The 13,851-nt window shown below is 40.8% G+C and overlaps 1 protein-coding gene across 1 annotated transcript in view; it reads right to left on the bottom strand.

The window, feature by feature from the left end:
* The window catches only part of LOC130581955 (neural-cadherin-like), a 59,264-nt gene extending 47,406 nt beyond the window's left edge, over positions 1 to 11,858 (bottom strand). Inside the window, exon 1 of the mRNA XM_057380378.1 lies at positions 10,847 to 11,858. Within this exon, the coding sequence (XP_057236361.1) occupies positions 10,847 to 11,858 (1,012 nt within the window). The remainder of the gene's footprint in view (positions 1 to 10,846) is intronic.
* Between the last annotated feature and the right edge of the window lie 1,993 nt (positions 11,859 to 13,851).

Raw genomic sequence — 13,851 nt, 5'->3', positions numbered from 1 at the left:
CCCTGAACTCACTRTGGTTCAAATCCTGCTAGAGTTCCTAACATGCATGTATTCCTCTATGAAAAAGTAAGTCCCAAATGAAGAATAATTATTTTTTTATTGAAGAAGGAGTATTAAATGTTACAAATCCCACCTTGGTCACTTAACCAATATCAATTCACTGAAAAATAATATGCTGGTACTTAGAATCATATGTGAAACTGAGAAATAGTTATATGAACATTGTGCAAAAGTGCATAAGGACCAAAATTAATCCTTGCATGCTTTAGAAAATGTTACTGCTCAAAACTCAAAGGACTTGGACACATTGCTCCAGGTATTTGTGTTTTAACATTTAAGAGACCTTGGTGTCATTCAGACATCTTGGCAAGACCAGAGYTTTCCACAATATGTTGGCTACCTCTAAAATGCAAATAATCTGAAGAATTTTGTTAGGACAGTCAGCAGGAACTGCAGTGCAGGTAATGGAAGAGMCACGCTTCAAGTGCCTCTCTTGACCAGCATCCATTTCCACTGCATATGATCCTACAGATCTTATTGGTGTATTACCTTCTTCCCTCAACCCCAGACAATCTGATTCGTAAGAAAAAATGCTGAATAAATCATCATGATTTCACAGATAAAGGCAGTCTGGAGGAAAATGACTGCAAGTAAATTTTCCTAGACTGCATACCATATATCAAAGCAAAAACTCCAGCAGAAACACCGAACAGGACTGTACTTCTCTGCAGAGACCTACAAATGTGACCTGACAACTTGTGGAAACAGCATCAGAGTGTCCACYGAAGCATGATTGGACAAGGACTTGCCAGAGGACAGTGAATGTGATGAAGAGACTGACAGCAACAATAATGTCTATGTAATATGGAGATGTCTAGCAGGACAATGCATTAAGGAATTCAAGGTACATGTTCATGAACATGGTTTTTTATGGATAATGCCACATTTTAATTAGCACAGCAAGTATTTCAAACTTTTTCTTTATTGTAATTACCATGAYACACACATTACAAGAGGCAGTCTCTTGTGTTTTGTATCTGACACTGCTGCTTGCCTGCAGAATGGACCTTAAACTAGACTTTGAACTCATTTTTAATAAGGCACATAATATAATTTTCTACCTTGCTCGTGAAAATTATTTGTGCTTCAATATAGTGGATGGATAGAAATTTTAGAAACATACACCTCTCTATAGTTCAGGAATCTCAATGCCTTTGTCCATCAAAACATCCCCCTTATGTACCTACATATATATTAATTATATATGTACATCAGTATATTAATAGTAACAGTGTGTTATTATGCATCTGCATTCATATATGATGATTAGTAGTAGTTTATTAGTAGTATATGTAGAGTAATATTGCTACATTATGGGAGAAATAATATGCTACAATTCCACTCAAATCTTAGCAGAAAGAGCTTAAAACTGATAATCCTCTGTGGATTTGGGTTAAGTCCTACAAACACACAGAGAGGTTCTACTGAAATTATCTGTTCCCAGTACCAGGCCCTGACAAGCAGTGGAGATACCTGCCACTAGATTCAGCAGTGCAAGTCAGCCWCTACCAAGATCCCAAGTCAGGAATGTGACACAGGCTTCATTTTCCCAAAAAGAATTTTCATACCATTGTGTAAGACAATACCAATTAGAASTGCCTCAACATTAAATGCTAGATGYTTGACTTTCAAGCCAGGCACACCAYAGATACCTTACACAATGTCATCCATTCAAAAGAAATCCTGCTCAAAGAATGGTTCTGCTAATTAGGTTGCTGGCACACATACAGATTTTGCATTTGACAGATTTTCTTCCCYAGCTTCAGACAACAGAAAAATTTAAATTGYTTTCTCACAGACATTGAGCAAGAGGAGATAAAACACAAAATGGCCCTTGCTGATCATAAACATGASAGTAACATAACAATGGGACATCTTATGTCAAAAATCAGTATTTTTAAAAGTCATAYGGAAAATAATACTTCATATTCAAAAGGGTAAAATCATCTTTTTATTCAATCAGAAAGTATCTTTCCCTATTTTTTTCTTCAGCAGGGAAACTAATGAAAACAGGTTCYGTAAGCAGATTGCTTTTCCCATGTATTTGCAAACACCACTTATTYGCCCTACACAGTATCACATCTAAGCCCTCTCTACAGCTCTCTTTTCAATTTATACAGAAAACTAAAACTAAAATTATGAACTCTAGTCCAGAGGTTTTTCCTACTTTAGCTGCTTAATTCCCTATTAGAGTCAATTCTTGTATCATCAAAAATCCTTCTTAGGGCAGCTCATCCTGAAGTCTGTTTTTTTTCTCTCTCTGATATTCCCTCCAGTTGGAATTACTTCCTTTTAACTTAATATAACTGACAAAAGCTGCAGCACTGAAATTCATTCCCTATCACCARAATCGATCTTTATAATCCACTGCTGAAACCTCATCATAGGTATCTATCTATAATTGCTTATTTTTCATGCCTATCTGTGGTTGAAAACTGATAAACATAAGGATTTATTATACTGCCTTGCTCTGAAATCCAGCCACATTAGGTAATACAGTAGCTGGCCCAAGCTTCTGCTCATGGGAAATGTATGGTATGCCATTGCTCCCAGTTTTCATCCTTTGAAAAAAAATGAAAAGAAAAACAAACAAAAATACTTGTTGGGAAGTTTATCCTAGTAAAAGGGAAATAAATTGTTATGAGTCACTAAAAGAATAGAGAAAGTCTCTAAAGCATCTAAACAGCAAAAACAACAACAACCACCAAACAAACAAAATAGGAAAAAGCCTTAACACTCATAGACTATGAAGACTAGGCTACACTTCGCACATCAAATTTAAAATATGCAGGGGAACTTGGGAATGGAAAGCCCTCTCAAAATCATGAACCTCCTGAGAGAGTCCAAGTTAAATACTTGTCAAAATTGAAGAGCATACTGAAAATTACAAAAGGCAATCAGGTACCATGAAATAATGGTTCTCTTCTGCTTTAGGTTCATTACAGTTTTACTGAGTCCAGGTTTATCTGAAAAAACTCTTTTGTGACGTTTACCATTAATTTTCTGGGAAGGTGTTTTAACATAAAGTTACACAAAGYAGTTCCTCTAACCTGCTATTGCAGCTGGTTATGAAGGTTCATTGGATTGTAGGGAYATTGCAAACTGATAAATACTGTCATTTCATACAGCAACTAGAAAAAAATATTCTTCCACCTACCAATAAAGTTACACCAAGGATGACAGGAAGGAGGCAAAGGCTTTAATACTTAATCATTCAGTTAACAGCAGCTTTTGAAGGCAATTCTGGTCAAACCAAGCCTTGAAAAACATGCCTGCTKAAATAGTCTGACAGCAATTTCAAATACTGTAGGTCAGAGTTGCCTCTAAACCCATCTCTTTTCACCATGTCAMATTATAAAAGATGCTGTCAATCTGTGAAATCCAACGTATTCTCAGACTTCTGATTGCATTAGGATTATATGACTGTCTTTTCTCTCAAAAATCCAATGGATAATTCTATAAGACGAGACTTGAAAATAAAATCCTTATATTCATTAAAAATGTAGGCTTSTCTGCATCAGTGTAATTGATAAAACTGACAATGCCAAACATTCTGATTTAAAAAATCTGACAATAGAGAATATGTAGTTGACTGAACATGTCTCTACAATTGTGGACAAACTTATACATTCCATGAATGTACTGAGGGAAGAGGTATTATATTATTATGATTAAACAATAAGGGGTGAGAAGCTAGGTTGCTCCTGGCATTTTGAGGTCATTACAATTTATTTTTAAAAGGAGATTATGAGAGTGTTAAAAGTCTTGCAAGCCTTGAGGTTACTATTGCTATTACATACTGCCCTACATCCATCAGCAAATTAAGTATACAAGCTGGTATTTTTCTTTATGGTTTTGGGGTTTTTTTAAGTTGCTCCCACTTCTAAGGCTCTTACTTTAAATAGACAAATGCTTTTTCGAAAACTCAAGGTTTTTTTTGTTTCAGATACTGCAAGTTAAACATTTTAGAGTTGGTTGAGAGGATATTGAAGTTTTAAGACTTTTTGCAAACATCATACTGTGCTATTTTAAAACCTCACTCTRTAATATGTCTTCATGTAAAATATCTTCTGACATAGAGTTTGGGAAGATACATTTTCAGAAAAAAAAATCTTAATGCCCTAAGCCTCTAGCTGCAATCAGGAGAAATCTYTTTTCCCATTTTCATACCATAACATTAGATAAAAGCTACTGGTTATTGTACCCAGTCCTACTGTATATCCTTCAAAAAAATAGGACAATTATGCACAAACATTTCTCTACTGTCATTTCTGAAAATTCCTGAGGTATATGATGGGCTACTTTTAAGTACAGTAGTTTGCTCATTCATAAAACATGAACCTTCTAAAGAGATAACTTTGATGGGCTCAAGCTGGGGACAGCCCATGTTCCCTCCTAATATGCCTCATCTTTTTTGCAGATAGAATAATGACAGTCTGGCATGTCTCTGCTCCTTACCATCATGTGGCTTTTAAAATAGAAGTTAAAGCAAMACAGGAAACAAAAGTAAAGAAAGCRTCAGAAGAGCTYGATGATTGTGACAGAGAGGATATTMATATGAATAACCAATTAAAAGACTTTAAGGTGGTAACTATGTTATCAGGGACTTCCCAGTGTGGCATCAATCTTTTGAGGGCAGCAGTCAGGGAAACCAAGCATGCCCAGATGTGAACTAATGACTGCAAATTAATAATCACAACAGACATCCTTAAATAACAAAACATGTGTCTTAATGAATTACTATTGATTGCCAAAAAGCATTATCATAAGAAAACTTGGCTAAAGCAGTAGCAGCTACTGTGTCATTGTAAGATGGGAAGTTTCCTTGACATTTTCTTAGAATCTCTTGGGGAAAATTCAGCTTGTTTGTCTGTTTTGCATGTGCAAGGAGGGGCAAAAAAAGAAAGGAAAGGTAGAAATGCTACCACAATCAGTCACCTCACTAACAGAGCCTACTGCACTTCCTTGGATCATTATGGAATCATAAAATTATTTGGCTTCAAAGGTCATCTCATTCCAATCTCCCCACCATGGGCAGGGACATCTCCCACTACACCAAGTGCTCCAAGCCCCATCCAACCCAGCCTGTATGTTCTATAATTTATTAGTTCTACCAAATTGTCAAATTTGTGCTGAAATTTAGTTAGATCTTAACAAAAAAAAAGGGGAAAAAGTTCATTTCTTTTGCAGAAACTGAATGTTTGAGATGATAAACAGCCAGAAGATGTTCACAGCTTTGGTGTTCAAGTCACAGCAGTCTCACAAAGATATTTTTAATCTGACTGCTTGGAATAGAAAGCAGATAATTTCAAAACATTCAAACTGAKCAAACATCAAGATGGTGCTCCACAACTTCCTCAGACATTCCTTTCTACCACAAATCTGTAACATTCCAAGCCTGTAAACACCCATAGCTGTCCTGAATGCACACAAAAAATACATTTTCTTTTGACTTAATTGCATGAAACCCACTGCAGTTTAATGAAACCCATCTGCTGGGTAATAGATGATGATTTCAACTTAAGCTCAGCTTGAAGTGTAACTGTTAACAGCTATAATTCATGAAAGAGGTAMTAAGAAATACAAAAGGCAAAACATCACCTAACTACTTAATTCTTAGGGATGATCCCCCCAGAATCAATACAGCTAGTAAGGGACTAAGGCCTCAGATAAAATTAAAACAGATGATCCTTGATTTCCAAGCATGAAATCCTTCAAGATGAAAATATTACTAAAACTGGTATCTCCACTGTGTTGATTTAAACAGGACAAATATATTTAAAATATAGGTGACTGCTTTTAACTGTTGGAAGGCACATCAAACATCAGCCTCAGTGAATCCTCTGATAAGAAAAAATGAACGACAAGAGATTACAAAGCTAATGCCCATGGATCAAGTAAGGTCAAGGGAGCTTGAGACAGCAGGATTAGAGAGGAGGGATCTTTAATGCACTTCCCCCAAGCACTAATGGAATAAAAATGGCTCCTTCTCAAATTAAATGCTACCCCATGTTGAAATATTAATGTGTATGACAGTCTAAGAAATTTTACCTTCTGCTCACTGGGTAAAAACTTAAAATACCATTATGCTTTTGCAAATWAATTGTGTCCCAATAAATTGAATGGGATAAAAGCCTGAAATGCCACAAAAAACGTGAGCATAACAATCAGTCCTTCCAGGCAAGGTTAACTGAAGAATATAACCCAGGGCTGAGTAATCAGAGACTCCTAGAGGAACCTCCTTCTCAAGGACCATGTGCCAAATTACATGTTAAGCCCCAAAATTCTGGAGTTCTGTTTAGCATTTCATGGCTCAAACTGAAGTGTGAGGTTTTCCTGGTGTTTCCCTTTGGTTTGGGGTTGTAAAGTTTTGTGTTTTGTTGTAAAGTTTTGTGTTTTGGTTTCTTTTCTTTTGGATAAAATGTTTCCTAATTATGAAAAATGTGAAGATTGCCGGGTCATACTTCACTTTCAAGTGTTTTCAGCTCTCAAGATTGATTTTTCTGTCCAACATCAAGGCAGAACCTCACAGCACCTTACAGTATCTGAAGGAGCCTGCAAGGAAGGCAGAAGGACACCCTTCGTGAGGAATCGCAGTGACAAGAATAATGGGTACAAATTGAAGTACATTACAAGTAATGGGTACAAATTGAAAGAGGGGAAATTTAGGTGAGATATTAGGAAGAAATGTTTTACTGTGAGGATGGTGGGACACTGSAACAGGTTGTTCAGGGAAGCTGTGGATKATTCAAGCCTGGCAGTGCTCAAGTCCAGGCTGGATAAGAGCTCACCTGAAGCTGAAATACCAATTGAGGCACTATCTGCTCTCTTGTCCAGGCCCTGGAACTATTCCTCCTCCACAAGTACAGCAGATACAGCAGAACCCATTCCATTACAAGAGAATTTGGCACTATAATCCAGATTGTTCTGTTGCTCCTTTCTAGTGACTAATTAGTGCCTTCAGGAAACAAAAACTATGATAAAACTGTCTACAAAGTATCAAATAATCACAGAGATATAGATAAATAAGCAGAACTAGTGACACACTATTTCCTCTATGGAATACAGTTAATTTTACTGTAGCAGTCAAATAGCCAAAATCGTTATTTCAAAKGATAAAAAAGGATTCTTTTTGGCATCTACATTAAAAAAAAAAATTACTTTTATAACCAAAATACGTCCAGCCACAAAGTAACCACAGCATGTAAACACTCATAGTGACAATAATTATAGAAATAATAATTATAGAAATAATAATTATAGAAATAATTTGTGCACATCACTACCCAAAATCTTAGAGCTCAACTGCAGCTTTGCCAAAAAAACTCCACCCTGCATGCTGAAGAGTTGTTCATACTGCAAATGCCCCTCAAAGCTATCCCTGACACAGGAAAATATACACCAGCACAAAGCCTATGGTCTGCTAAGAAGTACTCCAGGTAGTGAGGAGTGAGCGTGTTACATTGGTAGTTACTTGCCAAGCCAAGTGGAGTGAGCTCACTTAACTCATACCTTCAACAAGATGTAACTCAGAGAGAAAACCCTTCCTTTTCATGAACATATGGAAGAGATCTGGATATTGAGATGCTAAAGGTCTGGTTGCACCTGGAACATCAGCCCTGGACACACTGCTGTGCTGATCATTCAGGATAGAATTGGGAGGAAGTAAACAGAAAAATATTTMAAATTCTGGTTTAGCTGAAGGGGGAAAAATAAACAAACATACAGCCTGTCACATGCCATTTGTACTCCTGTGAAGAAAAGTTAATTCAGGAAAGGACATCTCCTACACAGTCCCATTTATGAACTAAAGAGGAGGGGACTGTCACAAACTAGGAAAAAACTGTTCAATGTTGTCTTTATTATCATGTACCCATCTTCTTGCTACTATATTGAGAATTGTCCATCAGTCAAAAAAAATCAGCTGTTGTTCCTAGAGATGCATTAGGACCACTTGTGCCACAACACTTTTAAGCACTCTTTACTACTGTAGATAATGAAGTGCACATTACAAATGAATCATATTAAACTACATTGAAAAGATAAGGGAAAAGAGGGTAGACTTGATATACTAAGTATTCAAACATCTTGTCTTATCCTTGACATCATTGCCTGGTTTGAAGAGAGTAATGACAGAATTAATTATTGGTTCATTTCTATTTCTCAGTTACCAGGCAGTAAGAAYAGGAGAAAGTGAAAAAAAAAAGTGCGGAAGAAATTATTACAACTTTATACCATTTGAACACAAATAGATAACTGGTCTCACAAGGTCTAATACTAGAAAACCACAGCTACAGGAATGTTTATGGTTATGTGTAATGTAAATGTAAAATAAGTGATCGCCAATGTTAAAAGCAAAGTAAATAAACTGGAGAAAAAAACTGAACTTGCACTTTTATTCACAACAAAATTCAGTGTAATCATAACCACACAAATTCATCCTTAAAGTTCACTTCTGTAAATACTGTGCTTTCTCCAAGAGCTTTTGCAAAACTCTACATCTATTTCAGCCTAAGTAAAACATGTAGTTAYGCTAGGAACCTTTCTCCTACTCCTCCCTTCCTTTATGTTATCTTTTCTCAGATTACTGCAGTTTGGATTGCAAGTAAGGAGAGAGATAGAACTTTCTAAATCTGTTTCAAAGTATTATGTTAAATGCATTTTAACTCCTATAAAATGAATATATAAGCATTGTGCAACTTGAAAGATTATGAAAGTATCAAGTCATTATTAATGTTTAACTGATGAAAACCATAGTGTTAATAAGACATATTKTGAATTTAGTCTCCTTTAAACCACAAATCTTAAAATCACCACAATCCAAAGTATGGTATTTGGACTGTCCACAATTAATTGCTGTCTACCTAACCTCGGGGTCAGAACTTTGTCCTACACATTTCTTAGAGATTCATTCTCTTACTACTACATACTACCACCAGTAATTTATCAAGCTAGTGGAAAACACTCCAAACTACTTAGTGAAAATACACGATGGTAAAAAAAAAGAAAATCCCTGAAATTAAGTTAAAAGTTGTTTCAGATTTTTCTACACTGCATTAGCAAGCATTGCCTTGGAAGTGAAATCTCGGGCAYGACAGAATGACAAGCTTTGTTCCAGGCAATCTCAGACTTCTCTATTCAGACTAGATAAGAGAAAAAACGATCACAAAGGTGAGACCAGCAGTAACCGGGGGCAAGATTAGCTACCACTTTTCYAACAACATCTTCTTGATCCTGACAGAGGGAACTGTGACACCAACAACGGGCTGAAACTTGAGCTGCATGACAGAGTGGGTGAACATCCCAGCAGCACACTCGGATTGACCCGACGGATTTTGTCACTGCCTCAGAGTAATGACATTCCCCTTGGCAGGTAGCCTTGCTCAAGACTGAGTAGCAGGGGTAGGACACTCAAAGTGTTGTTTTAGAAATTGATCTATCAAGCTCTTGGTTGGAGCCAAAGTTCAAGCTGGAACACTACACAAAGCCAGTGCAAGTGACTGCCACCAACACACGACGGCGACAGGTACGACAAAACCCCAGAGAGAACGAGAGGAGGATCTGAGAGTTGCTCCTCAGAACCCGAGCGAAAGGAGCTGCTGATGTAGCCAGCTTCACAAGGGAAGTATCCATGTCACTAAAACTGTCAGCACTAATTAGAACCCTGCAGGCATCCTCAGGGATTTCACAGACACCAAGGAATAAACTGCCTCTCACTCCTATGGGCTGCCCCTCAGTCAGAAAACAGACGAGATAAGGGAAAGGAATCGCGTGGGAAGCTTTTCATCTCTCCCGCCTGCGCTKCTCTGTGGCTGAGGGAAATCACTCTGAGCAGCTGCACTGCTGAGAAGTTAATCGTTTTCACAACCACTAGAAGTCACATAATGCCAACCCCTTCCTAAACCTTTCCAAGATGAAATCAGGCCAACCAACTTATTCATTCTGATCAGATTTTCTCCAGAATACTCATTCTGGGCAATCTTTGGAACATTGTTACAATCACAAGTAACAYGAAAATAAAACATGGTAAATATGCAGAGATATTCACYAYTCTCAAATTAAAAATATGTTTAACYTGTATTTTCATAGGTGAAAAATATTAACCAAGATGACAATTAAAAAGGAAGAGAGAATTTTAAAATGCAGTATGTGTAATCAGTAAGTGAAATTAGCTATTCCTTTTAACTTGAGTGAGAGCTTGTGAAAAATGTCAGTTTAAGTCACAGACATGCCATTTTGATGATGCACATTGAAGTCCTGAGATATTTTTTAAAARGAGCTACCTAAACACAAAGGCTCCAGCCCTGCAAAACCCCACAGTATGCCTGTGAGCCAAACACGCTCAGCTTCAATACTGACTCAAAACTCAATTGCTTCAGCTGCATGGTTCAAGTTAGGCACTTACAGGATGAGAGCTATAGGGAGCATTTTAATAACAAACACCTGTGTGTTAGAAGCTTGGTGTACCTAATATGCTGTGCCTCAACCACTCACTAAGAATTCTAAGCTGTGAAAGAGTTAAATTCTGCTAAACACCTTACTGCTCCAAGCATTTTCACACAGCTATAAAGTTCACCCTCCCTAAGCTACATTATACTTATCATCTTCACTGTTTTAACATTAGTAATTTMCAGATTTAAAAGACCAAAGCTACATTCCACAACATAACTGCACATGACACCTGATGCTAAACCAGCGTTAGGTTTTTGCTGTCACTTGGGGACAAACTACCCTCCGACTCCCTGACGGGACAAGACCACTACTTCTGACTTTGTCTAACACCCACCTCGGCGCTCCTGGACGCGGACGACGAGCTCCCAGGCGGCCACCGCCTCCCTGTCCAGGGCGGCCCGCAGCGTCACCTCGCCGCTCTCTCTCTCCACGCGCACCGGCGACTCCTCGACGGGCGGCGACAGCAGCTCGAACCAGGCGGAGGCGAAGCGCGCAGGGGCCAGGGTGGCCAGGCGGGTGCCCGGGCGGGCATCCTCGGGCAGGGCCAGCGCCAGGGGCGCGGCGGGCGGCAGCGCGGCCCGGCGGCGGCGGTAGGGCGGCGGCGGCGGGAGGCGCTTGGGCTGCGGCAGCACCTCCAGCTCCAGGGGCTCGSTGAGCAGCGCGGGCTGCCCGCGGTCCCGCGCGTACAGGCGCAGCGGGATGGGAGCGCGCAGGTGGAGCAGGGAGCGCACCAGCACCACGCGCCCGCTGCGCGGCACCACGAAGAAGTGCGCGCTGCGCGGGAGGGCGAAGTAGCGCAGCTCCGCGTTGGCGCCCGCGTCCGCGTCCTCAGCCCGCGCCTGCCACACCTGGGACTTGAGCGCCAGCGTCTCCTCTACGCGGAGCTGCGCGGAGCCGGGGCCCACGAAGCGCGGCGCGTTGTCGTTGTCGTCCAATACGCGCACGGTGAGCGCGGCCAGCTCCGCGGGTGCGGTRCCCTGGGGCGCGCAGCGCTTGCAGCACAGCCCCAGGCGCAGCGAGTACAGCGCCCGCGCCTCGCGGTCCAGCGGGCGGCGGGTGCGCAGCCACACGCGGGCCGTGCGCGCGTCCAGCGACACCTGGAAGTGCGAGTGTCCCTCGCCCAGCAGCTGCAGGTGCCAGCGGCGCCCCTGCACCTTGGCGCACCAAGGCTCGGGCCCCAGCCGCGTCAGSGGGATGCTGAGCCCGCGCACCCGTGTGCCCGCCGGGCGGTTCTCCGCGACGTGCCCGTCGAACGAGGGTAGCCTGCGCGGGGCGGCGCGGGCGGCGGCCAGAGCCCAGCACAGCAGCAGGCAGCCGGCGGTGCGCTGGGCTCCGCGGGGGCCCATGCCGGCTGCGAGCGGCGGCGGCGGCTGCCGGGCGGGTGCTTAGCGCTCTCCACGCCGCCCTGCCCTGCCCTGCCCGGCCCGGCTCGGCTCGGCTCGGCCCTGCCCTGCCCGCCGCTCCCCGCAGTGGGCGGGCGGGGAGGGGCCGGGGCACACGCGGCCGCTCCCGCCCCCACCCTGCCTTCCCCCGTTCCGATCCCGCGGAATGAACTGTCCCGTGCACCTGCTCTAGGATGTCCCCGCTGGGCSAACTGCCCAAATTATCCCGCCCACGTAACAATCTACCGCTCGCTTTACCTCCTCCAGCCTGCCACCTTCCCCAGCRGCCGAGTTCTCAGTCCGCTCGCCGCGGGCACCAGCGCACAGGTGATGTCCTGCAGTCTCTCACATGCCAAACAGCCTCTCCCGGCACTCCGGTGTCTGCTGAAAACATTTTATTGTTGATTTCTAAACCGCTGCCTATTCTAAAATGCAGTTTTGCTCTCAGGTTGTACTTGAGCACTGTCACCGACCTAAAGTCACATGTTGGTCAGTTCCCTAACACCTCCTGATCTATGAAGGTAAAAAAAATTATTGGTGAAATGTAGCTTAACTGAAGTATCTTTCTGATGATAACCATAAGAAAATTAACCCAACATTTATTTACTGTGTTGGATTTTTTTTGAGTAAAACTAAAAACCCAATAAAACTAAATTTCAYCATGTTATGACTGCATAAATCAGGGATGTTGTAGAAAAAGTTACTAGATTATGCAATTCCTCTTCAAAACAGATCAGTGCTTTCAAGAATAAAGTCAAACACAATATAAAATGGGAACTGGCTGTGTTTATGTAGTACATGAATCATTTAAGATTAAGAATCATTCTGAGATTAAAGAAAAGCAAAAAATAAAAGATATATTAGTCATATTWCTCAAATTTCATGAACTGAATAATGTTTACATTTCCTATAAAACTCTGCATTTCCCTTATATGTCCCACCCAAGACTGTGAAAAAGTTCTTGAGCACAATGTTGTACTTTCTTGAAAGCCTTTTAGAAAAATCTGGTTGCCTTTTTGGGGAATTGGCAGTCCAGGATCAAGTAGAAAGCCTATGGGAAACTCAATATGAAAAAAAAAACAAGTGCTCTGCTATTACCAATGGGGAGTGACCTTCTCCATTCCATCCTGCAAGTAATTAAGGAGATACAAATCATCAGCTTAACATATTAATATATTCTCTCCATTTACGCTTCACATTGGAATGTCTGTATAAAAGCATTTTCCTATATGGGATGTTATCTTTGTGTGGGCTTTTTTTGGTCTCAAAATAGAAAATTTGTGAGGTCTGTGGATTATGTACAGAGCAAGGGGCAATAAAGAATGGAATGGGATGGGAAGAACATATAATTTGGTCACAAATATCTACATGGCTCCAAGATAAAAGGAACTTTTCCAAGAGTTTCCTAATCGGTAGAATACTAGAAAGAATCTATAGTTAGCATTTGATCAAATTTTGAACAAACCATTTTGTGAGATCTTTGTAGTGAGTTCTGTTTTTTCATCCAGAGGATTTTCCTCTGTGAAAACCTGTGAATATACACCAGGAACACCACTATATTTTCCAAGGTCTTTCACTTCTGCATCAGAAATTCAACAGGTAATTTAAACACACCTGTGATTCTAACAGATTAAAGATGAGCCTTATTCATGATTTCAAGTGCAGAATTCAGCCTWCATTATTCTAATCAGCATGCAGACAGGACACTGGAAGATTGCACAAGGTTTTTTTAGAAAAAAAAAATAGAGACTTTATACCACTTTTTGTYAAAAATATAGAAGGATGTTGTTTTATAGTTCACTGCCCTGTGGTAATTGTAGACAGACACTTGAGACTCTCTAATCCTATTACCAACTCTGCAAATTAGTGGGAATTTAAATTGGTGCCCTGGATATTGCATAGTCAGAATCATTCTGACTTCAGCCCATTTCCAGAAATCCTGACCATGGTGTCTTTA

The sequence above is a fragment of the Malurus melanocephalus genome, unplaced genomic scaffold (genome assembly GCF_030028575.1).
Source record: "Malurus melanocephalus ecotype Western Australia unplaced genomic scaffold, MMel_1.1 scaffold_451, whole genome shotgun sequence".
NCBI lineage: Eukaryota > Metazoa > Chordata > Aves > Passeriformes > Maluridae > Malurus > Malurus melanocephalus.
Note: the sequence above shows the minus strand (reverse complement) of the source record. Positions and strands in the feature narration are given on the sequence as shown.